Source organism: Euleptes europaea, chromosome 2 (assembly GCF_029931775.1).
Source record: "Euleptes europaea isolate rEulEur1 chromosome 2, rEulEur1.hap1, whole genome shotgun sequence".
Taxonomy (NCBI): Eukaryota; Metazoa; Chordata; class Lepidosauria; order Squamata; family Sphaerodactylidae; genus Euleptes; species Euleptes europaea.
This window is the reverse complement of record NC_079313.1, coordinates 71,983,539-71,994,123: the sequence shown is the minus strand read 5'-3', so window position 1 is coordinate 71,994,123 and position 10,585 is coordinate 71,983,539. Positions and strand designations below refer to the sequence as shown.

Genomic DNA, 10,585 nt, shown 5'->3' with positions numbered 1-10,585 from the left:
ATAGTAGGTAGAGTGTGCTCATTTGTTCCTAACTGATTTTATCTATGCCAGAGAAATAAGTAGAACGAAATATGAGTTTAGTAGCACCTTAAAGATAAACAACATTTGCTTGGGTATAAGCTTTCATGAGTCAAAGGTCATTTTGTCAGATACAAACAGAATGAAGTTCCATCAGCCTTTGTATCCAGGTTAGAAATTTGGATGTCTGGAGTCAAGATGCAGAGGTACAAGTCAAAATGTAATCGGCTTGATTGGAGCAAGATATGTGCATAGAGGTGGAAAGTGCAGAAGATCAGTATCTGTGATGAGATAACCCCCAAAGGACGTTACGTTCAGCTGAGAACAACTTGCTGGTGGTCCCTGGCCCAAAGAGTGTCCAGCTATCCTCTGCTAGAGCCTTTCGGCTCTGGCCCCAGCTTGGTGGAACTCTCTTTCAAGTGAGACCTGGGCCCTGTGGGACTTGATGCAATTACACAGGGCCTGTAAGACCAAGACGTTCTGCCAGGTCTATGGTTGAGGGCAGCGATGGTTTCCATCTTAGCTGACCTCCCTCCCCTCCCCTTTTGTCTTTTCCCCTTTTTCCTTGTTGTATTTATCACTTATTATGTTGGTTTCCTTTACCACATTCCTTTCCTTACTGGGAGTATCCTGGTGTTGCCATTTCCTTGTGATTCCCCTCTGTTCAGCCCCTTTATTGTTTATGGTTTTTAGGGTGCCATCAGAATTTTTAACAGAATTTTAATATATATTAATGAGTTTTGTATTTGATTGTATTTGATATGTTTGAAATGTGGGAATCTGTTGTGAACTGCCCTGAGCCTGACTTAGTCAAAAAAGGCCAAGTTAGAAATCAAATGAATTAATACATAAATAAAGAATCCTGTGTCACTGTTGAGCGGGGGAGGGGGGTTCATTTTCCTGAATTTGTCAATGATTTCTAGTTTCCAGTTGTAATCTCCCTTTGAAGCTTTTCTGTAGGAGAATTGCTCCTCTTAGATCAGCAATAGAATGTTCTGGAAGAATGCATTCCAGGACTGTCAGGACATTCTGTTGCTGATCTGAGAATGGCAGTAGTCCAATAATTTTCCAGGCATATACCCACATAGACATAATTTTGCAGCAGTTATTCACTATAATGGGAAGTTTGGGGGGGTCATTTTATAATTATTTTTGTGATTCTATAAGTAGTAGTCGGAGGAGTACAGGATGCTTTTACTTTGTATAATTTTCCCCAAATACAGAGGATCCTGTTCTTCTTCGACATTTTTGTAATTTCTGCAACAGTCAGATCTATCCTACAAATGTGGTAAAATGTGGTTTCTAATTGACCAACATAAATGTCTTCTGACATGTGGGTTTCCAGATTAAAGAGGGCATCTGCAGGCTTCTCATCAGGCTCAGCCACTCAGTTTAAGCATGCAATGGTCCTTTCAGTAGATATTGGGGTTGACACAGGAGCCCCAGCCAGAATTTGAGGCAAGACATTGCTCAAGCATTGCTCAGGCAGGTCCCAATCTGGAAATGCTTTGGGATCAAGGAGTAGTGATGTCCTCTCACTACAGAATAACAAAAACTAGCACCCAAAATTTTGGGATTCGGTACAGGACTGCAGGTCATATTTTAGGGGCTCCCTTGAGACCTAGAACCTGCTCTTTTATAAGTAAACCTCAGAAGGGTTTTCTTTCTGTGCCCTTCCTCCTTGCAATAAATTGGTGGTGAGAAAGGGAGAAGTCCAATTTGGTTCTTATTATGTTGTGGATTAAGATTGATTTCTGTTAAATACTAGGGCAGATAATGTACCTCATGTAAGTGCCCTGTTCTCAACGCCTAGCCAAACAAGGAAAATGCAACTGAACGGATTAAGATTTAATTAGAAGAAAAGTTTGCAAATGCTGGCACGCTGCCTCCACTTTACAAATAATTTTTATTTTGCTAAGTTGAATTTGATTCAACTGCCACCACTTTTAATTTCATGCTGGGGAGGGGAGACTTCATCCCTGGGCACTAAGAGCTGTTCTACCCTTAGCACTAGAGAAACCTGATCCTCTTCAGATGGGGTGGGGGGAGAGAAGTGGATGTGTAGATAAACCTTGGTAGATTTGTCCCAGACAAGCAAATGGTTTGAGGTGTGGTTTCCTTGGTCTGTGCCATGACTCGCTTTCCCCTTCTGGCTCACTACAAGAACAAGGGCATGCAGTGCATCAATATCTTGATTCTCACCATCGCTTTGTTCTGGATGGATAGTTCTCCCCCTAGTATGAGGGACTTGCTCCCCTCCATAAAGCTCGATTATAGGATACTCATGCAACGCCTGAGGAAAGGCAGGGAAGGCATCTGCTCTTTATACTGACCAGCCCAGAAGGGATGTAGGGAAAGGAACCGTTTTATAATTAGTCATTGAAGATTTAAACAAAGTGAAGTGCAGATCATGGAGAAGAGGGCAAGAAGTAATTTTCGTTTGCATAGCAAAAAAAGGTGGGCGAGCAAGATGAGAAGCAAGTGGGCAAAGTCTCCTTTATCCAGCAGTTGTTAAGCAATGGCCCCGGGAGTAGGAAGGGACTTTGTGCTCATTATTGGGAGGTTTGGTCAGGAAGGAACTTCTTCCCCGTCCCCCGTCCCCAGTCCGAGCATCATATTGGAGGGGTGCCCTCCTTTCCGTGTAAAATGGGCTTGGCTCACTTTCTTGGGGCACTGGGAGCCACTGAACTGCAAGGGACTTTTTCTTTTGCAATCGGCTGAGCGTGGGTGGGCGATTCCTGCCTGAAAGTAAGAGGGATCGATGGACGGTCCGTTTATAAATGTCTCCGGGAAACGATTTAAACCCAGGTAATCTCGCCGGAGTAGCGGGTTAGCGTCGATGACCTCTAGGATACCTTCAAAATCCAGGACTCTGTGTGATGTGCGTCAGAAAAGTGAAACAATATATTTCGTTCGCTGGAAACAAAGCGGGGAGGGGGAGCTACCAACAGCTTCTCTCTTCTCAGCTAGAAAGTGGCAAATATATATCTTGTATACCCAGATCCGGAAATGCAGGAAATCAGCTGCCAAACCCAGGCGCATGGGGGCCAAAGCACCGCGCGCGCACGCACACACACACACACACACACACACACGGGGAGAGAGAATTTACTCCAATGCTCCAAGTCCATCTGATGCTCCATTCCGCTTCCCCTCCCTTCCCCTCCAGCTAACATAACCCTGTCACATTATAGCCGAACAGACAACTCCTTTTTTCCAATTAAAGTGGAATTAGGAAACGCAATCAAATTAGCTCACTATTAAAGCTCTTCGTTATTAAACCGTTTTCTTGTAATAATATTAAGTTTCAACCGTTTTTGGAACCTGAGACTTTAAAAAAAGTTTTCCTTGTGATATTGATTTGTCCGCTGTTAGGGGTTAGGTGAGGGTCAAAAGTATTAACAAAATGTAATATTTAACACACACAAAGTCTTGCAATAGCACGTTACAAATTGCCAAAAATAAATGCAATCTAGTGGCTGCATGGTTGCCCGCCCACCTACCCACCCCGCCAATTTCGAGCTGCTATTATTATTATTTGTTTTCTTCCAGTAGCCACGAAGGAATCCACATTTCCACCAATCCACCCCAATATATTAACTGGTTATAGGAGAGGAGCTGTCACTTTCGAGCCAATGTTTACACAGTTATATTTGAAGTGAGAAAGTAAACAGTCCAGCTGCGCTACAGAACAGTTGGGTGGGATTAAGTTTCCATACCAACCAATTTTAGAAGCTTTTACAGTCTTAATTCAACCATGCACTGAACTTGTTCTTTGTGAGTAATAGTTTTCCTGGGCCAAACACTCCCCAGGATAGAGAATAAAATCCCTCCCCTATAAGCGTTGCCCTTCCAGACCGTACAATATGAAATTCCTACCAGCTCCGTTGCCTGTCAGCCAGGAAGGGAGCTTTCCGCTCCTGAACGCGTTTTACGTTCCAAAGAAACTACATCAACCAGGATCGATTCGAAGATACTTTCAAAAATTCCCGATCTAGAAAACTAAGTAGGCCTCCCTATTTTTCACCGTTTAATTTTCCTCCAACTACAGGCGTTTATTATTGACTTGAATAAACCAAATGGGTTTTAGCACAGAGCGCTGGTCAATTTCACTCCAAGAATAGGCGATCCGCTTGCAAAAAGCAAGGAATCTTTGAGGAATTCTTCCCTTCTGAAATTAAAGCGATGTTATCACACAAACTCACACGAATTGACATCTCATAAATGATTTTAAAATAAATGTTTAAAAATCAGCTCCACGTTGAGACACTCTTTTTAATCGATCTAGTTGGCGTTTTCATTTTAACTGAAATTTGCCCACGTGGATCACAAACTACTACAAAAATAGGAAACGTGCAAGGAATTTCTATTATGCACAGGGGCAACAGTATAGCGCAAGATATGCACACTTAAATCCTGTTGAGGTCAATGGACTATGGTGGGCACAACTTTATACCCAGCCTAAACTATTTTTAAAGAGAATGCCATTGACTGCGTTACATTCCAAGTACCTCCTTTTAAGATCCCGGTTTCTGAATCAACATTGGAAACTTAAAAATACGGCTTCGCAGTTATAAACACCTTTCAAGAACATGACCTGCAATTTCTTTCTAAACACTTAAGAACCACCAGGTAAAATATTACTTTGTGGTCCTAGAAGTGTTTCTATTTAAACCGCTAGTTGTGTCATGTACGGTTTTGCTTAAGGATTCTCCAAAGACCTGTGCTTCAAACATGACCTCTGGTGTGATTAATATTTCCAGCGGAGTGTGGGAAATCCAGATCTACAGCTAGACAAGTAGAATTACTAGGATGTAGCCTCGTCTTAGATAGAACTCAGTTGAACAAACTTTCAGTGCAAAAGTGTAGCAGATGGTTGCTGCACCTCTGCACTCTGTGCCAATGAACTACCAAATAAAAACAGCGAAAGCTATTGATAAGACGGCTTTAATACAAAATAACATTTATTTCTAGGATTTCTATGAAATGGAACATAGGAGAAAAAGACAGGAACTGTATGAAACAGTAAGAGGTTTGCTACACTGAAACCAGACAGCATATTTTGTTTTCTTGCGGATCATTCATTAAAACGGTGTCAGGAGAAGGTTTGGAACAAAGTCCATTGGACAAGTACAAATATATCTACTGTTCAGCTTTATTTACAAATAGTCTCTTTTTCCCAACGGGAGAATAAAAAGAAGTGTTAAAATCCTTTACAATATATTTAATTTCTATGGTTGGAACGTTTTAAACTGAAAACTGACTAACCTGTTAGTTTACCGTTAATACTAAATTCACCTACAAATTACATTAATAACTTAATTTCCATTTTATAACATTATACTATACATTTCCATGTATACATATATATGTATGAGTGTGTATATATACATACATATATGTATATGTATATGTATATACATATATATATATATATATATATGTATGTAAATGTATCGCAATGCACCAAGAGAAATATCCATGCTTATGGGAATAAGTAAAAAAAATGATTGACAATTTTAACAATGAAAGTGTGCCTTTTACCTTCCTGAAAAAGATACTTTAATCACCTAGAGGTTTGTCAACCGATTTCACGTTTGTCTACTCTTCGTTCTAATCCATGAGCTGAAATGAAATCTTAGCAAGGTAGAAAAGATCTTGAATGCAAAAGCTCCGGGCTAGAAACAGGTTGCCGATTGCAATGGAAGAAACTGTACGTAATTCCAACCTGTCTCTATTAGAAAATATATGCGCTCTTTACACGGGCTCTCACCTTTTGAAAAATCACTACCCGCTTGTTAAATGTCCATTAGGTAGATACACTTTTTTTAAACGGTTGCAACGTGAAACGGGCAGCGAAAGCTCCTCTCCCGTCCTAAATGTAAACGGTGGAAGTGACACCACTGATTTTCGGTACAATTTGTTTGCAAGTAACGCGTTTAGCATATGTGCGTAAATTATATTCCATAACTGCTGCGATCCCTGCCAGAAACAACTCTTGGTGATATACCGTGTAACTCAGTAGTAAGCCGAAGATCAGCCCCCCCCCCCCCCATCCACGGAGGAAAAACGGGCCCATCCCGGTGTCATTTCCTCTGTATATACAGACAGCGAGATATGTACATATTACATAGGGATAGACGTATAGGTACGGATCTGTACACGTGTGAGTTCTGCTGCCGGCGAGGGGGAGTCTTTCCGGGCCCGGGCGGCCTACTGTTTCTCCGGGGCGCTGTTCACCAGAGGCCCGTAGATCCCCCCGTTGGGGTAGGCCTGCTCCTTGTGGGCGCCGGCGGCGGCGGCGGCGGCGGCAGCGGCAGCAGCGGCGGCGGCGGCGGCGGCGGACCTGTCGCGCATGAGGTCGCTGAAGGCGTACTCCATGGGCGGGCGGAAGCCGAGCGTGGGCATGAGGCCGGCGGTGGAGTAGGGCGTCATGAAGGCCAGGCCGCGGCTGTGGGCCGCCGAGTAGGCCAGGCGCAGCGGGCTGAGGCCGAGGTGCGTGCCCAGGGGGTAGGCGCTGGCCTCGGCCGCCGCCGCCGCGCCGAAGTGGGTGGCGTTGGGCTGCAGCGGCGAGAAGGCCGAGCGGCTGCCGAGCGCGCCGATGGCGGGCGTCATGGCGCCGGCCAGCAGGGGGCGGTGGTGCGAGACGGCGCCGGCGGGAGAAGGCTGCAGGCCGCCCAGAGGCCCGGCCGCGTCCCCGGCGCCGCGCGGCCACGCCTCCTCGCCGGCCTTGTCGGCCGAGGCCAGGCCCGAGGCGGCGGCGGCGGCGGCGGCCAGAGCCTGCCCGGGGCCGCCTGCCGCTCCTCCCCCGCGGGGGTGCTGGTGGTGCTGCTGGTGGTGGTGGTGGTTGCTGAGGATCTGCTCGATGGCCTGCACCACGTCCCCGCCGCAGCCGGCCAGCACCAGCTCCAGCACGCTGCGCTTGTGGGCGGGGAAGACGCGCGTCAGGATGTCCAGCGGCGTCCGCTGCTGCCGCCCCCCGCCGCCCCCCGCCACGGCCGCGGCCAGGCCGGGCGACGGGGCGCCGGCCTCCTCCCGCTCGGCCTCGGAGCAGCCCGAGTCGGAGCCCAGGGGGCTGGCGGAGCCGGCCGCGCTCTCCTCCTCGCCCCCGCCGCCGCCCCCGCCGCCGCCGTCCTTGGCGCCTTTCGAGCCGGGCGAGCTGAGCGCGGACTCGCCGTCGCCGTTCTCGGAGCCCGAGGCGCAGCCGTGGCGGGGGGGCTCCGGCGAGGAGGGGCCCGCGCCGCCCTCCGCCCCGTCCGGCGACGACGGCTTGGCCTGCTGCGGGGTGGCGGCCCGGCCGGGGAGCAGCGCCTTCGGGAACAGGTCGAACTTCTGCAGCTTGGCCTCTGCGGGAAGGGGGGGGGGAGAGAGAGAGAGAGAGAGCCCGGTGAGCCCCAGACACAGACTCGCTGCTCTTCCACACGGCCCAGATAATGCGCTTTCAATGCGCTTTCGAGGTGGGTTTTAGTGCGGCCGTTGATGCACGGGAGGCTTGGCCTGGGATTTTGCCGCTCTCTCGATGCACATTTCCCCCATCCGAATTTCCAAAACTCAACTATCAGCCCCCACGCAGATTTTTGAGAATTTGGATGGGGGGAATGTGCATCGAGAGAGCGGCAAATCCCAGGCAAAACCTCCCGTGCATAAATAGCCTGTGTGAACTAGCAAAACCCACTTGCGAACGATCGTGAAGGTGCACTGGAAGTGGATTGAAAGTGCATTATTAGGGCTGGGTGAAGGTGTCGTAGGCCATTTAGGCATGCGAGGTTTTGCCTTGGATTTGCCACTCTCTAAATGCACATTTTCCCCATCCGAATTCTCAAAACTCTGCGTGGGGGCTTATTGTTGAGTTTTGAGAATTTGGATGGGGAAGATGTGCATCTAGAGAGCAGCAATTCCAAGGCAAAACCTCCCGTGCATAAATAGCTTTAGGTGTCCACTAGATCAGCACTTTTCCTGATAAAGCAGGGATCCAGGGGCACCTTAAAAGATTGGCAAAGAGAATTCCAGCATGAGCTGTAGTGATTCACAGACAAACATGCCTGCCCATCTTCTTTATGCCGCTTTCTAGTTCTAAGTAGGTCCGTTAAGTGGGGCTTACCCTCAAGAAAGTGTTCTTAGGATGGCACAGTTAACACAGCCAGCCCGTCAAATTTAAGGAACTTGCCCCCCATCTGGACCCATCTAGCAGTCTTTCTTCATCTCTCCCTTCCCATTCAAGCTGGGCCACCATCATTTCGGTGGCCAGCCTGGTACCTTCATCCCCTTTGCGGAAACCTGTTTAAACAACAGCCTTTCCACCTCTGCTCTCCAGGCAAGGCCCGGTCGGTAGAGGGCGGCATCACATCTGCCAAGGCCGTGGCTGAGAGTGACCCACAGAAGTTAAGACCGAGTCCTGGACTCTGCTGACACCAGAGCTCACTTTCAAAGATCTCACTTTATTGCTGCAGCCCTGAAGCACTTACCTGAAAATGAGTAATAATCAACATAAACAGATTCAGGATTATGATGGGAAAGTCCTCCAAACTACTACAATGTACTCCTTATCACAAGGGAAACTTAAACCTAGTCCCAGGAGGCACTGGGCACTAAAATCTGACATTAACTCATACATGAAGACAGAAGGGAGGAAGTAAATGTGCATTCAGAATGTACTGGGGAGTGAATGCATGTGCACCAGGAACAAATACCAGAAGGGGATCGTTTACTGATGAAAGATCTAAAAAAAAGGAGTAGGGCTGGCTGCTCAGTGTTCAAAATATAAGATTAGATTTCAGTGGAGAGCAGGTAAAGCAGCCCAACACCTGATCCCAACTGCGCTGGGGGAATATGGCCCTTTGAAATCAGTGGGACTTTCCTAAATTGAAGGTTGCTGAATGAACAGATCAAACATGTTGACTGAGTATGGAGGATGAATGAGTACAATGTGAGGAAGAAGTGCTGGTGCTGGACAGAAAAGTGAGAAGATGCTGTTTCTATGTACGATGGATAGAGGAGGGAAGGAAAATGGTTGGGACAGGGACTACAAACAAAGGGTGTGGGGGATGATAGAGCCTTGTGTGTGTGTGTGTGTGTGTGTGTGTGTGTGTGTGTTAAGTGCCGTCAAGTCGCTTCCGACTCATGGCGACCCTATGAATGAAAGTCCTCCAAAATGTCCTATCTTTGACAGCCTTGCTCAGGCCTTGCAAATTGAAGGCCGTGGCTTCCTTGATTGAGTCAATCCACCTCTTGTTGGGTCTTCCTCTTTTCCTGCTTCCCTCCACTTTTCCTAGCATGACTGTCTTTTCCAGTGACTCTTGTCTTACTGGTTGGCCAGTTGGATGGACAGATTCAAGTGGGTGAGATTAACCCCAACCTGCCCTACCGTGCGTTCACCTGGCAGTAAGCGCCATTATCTCACTTCCCTTGAAACCAATTGCAATTCAGAGAACGTGACAATTGCAATTCAGAGAACGTGACACACTTTTTAAGCCCCGCAGAAAATCCATGGGACGTTAAAAGCGCAATCCCGAACCCGTTTCTCGGGAGGTAAGTCCCACTGCATACAAGCGGGCTTGCTGGCTTGGGCACGATGGCAGCCGATCCCCCGCGAACCCGGGCAGGACGGGCGTGCCAACTGTGCCCGGGGCGCAGCCGAGGGTGGGGATGGGGATGGGGATGGGGGGGACGCGCCTGCCGCCTCACCTGAGCCCCCCGCGCCGCCGTCCGCGGTGCACACCGAGCCGAAGACCTCGTAGGCGGGCCGGGGCGGGATGATGCCGTTGGCGGCGGCCAGGGCCAGGCCCTCGGCGGTGCCGTAGAGCAGCTGCAGCTCGCGGGCCTCGTTCTCCTCCTGCGCCTGCTGCCGGCGCAGCGCCACCTGCGCGGCCATGACGCGCTGGCGCTCGGCGATCAGGGTGCACTTGGCGCACAGGCAGTCCTTCCAGCGGCAGTAGCGCTTGTGGCCCTTGAGCGCCGACACCACGCCGTGGTTGCGGCAGCGGGCGCACTTGGGCGTCCGCGGGTACTTCTCGGCGGCCCGCAGGAGCAGCGGCGGCCCCCGCAGGAGGCTCCCGGCCACGCTCACCGGCAGGCTCGCCGCCGCCGCCGCCGCCGCCGCCGCCGCCACCGAGCTGGGAGGCGCCGAGGACACGCTGGGCAGCTCGGACCGCAGTTCCATCCTCGCGGGCAAGGGAAGGGGGGCCCGGGGCCCTCCGGCGGGGAGGCCAAAGGCCCCGCGCCGACTCCAAAGCTCCCCTGCGAGATCGCAAGCGGCAGGAACGCTCCCCAGTACTGGGCCCTTCAGGCGCCTTCCCGCAATCGCCCCCCACCCACCCACCCCCCAAAAAAAAGGACCCGGGTGTTGTCTAACCCTCTGAAGAGCTCCAAACAGTCTAAAACAAGTCCTTCGAATTCAGACAGCGACTCTAAGCCGGTCCTTTTCCTACCCCAACATTTCAAACTTTCCTATCTTCCTTTCCCCCAAGAGCCTCCGCCCTTCCCTAACAGCGCGTCGTTTTACCAAATCTACACGAAGGGAACGAATTGATTCACTTTTCACCCCTCGAGCCTTTTTTACTTCACTTTC

At 49.5% G+C, this 10,585-nt stretch overlaps 1 protein-coding gene across 1 annotated transcript; it reads right to left on the bottom strand.

Moving 5' to 3' along the window:
• Positions 1–6,231: 6,231 nt before the first annotated feature.
• DMRTA2 (DMRT like family A2) lies at positions 6,232–10,177 on the bottom strand. The gene is made up of 2 exons (XM_056845238.1): positions 9,703–10,177; positions 6,232–7,364 (listed from the first exon to the last, which is right to left on the bottom strand). Exons 1-2 carry the CDS (start codon positions 10,175–10,177, stop codon positions 6,232–6,234), a joined length of 1,608 nt encoding a protein of 535 aa, XP_056701216.1.
• Positions 10,178–10,585: the final 408 nt, after the last annotated feature.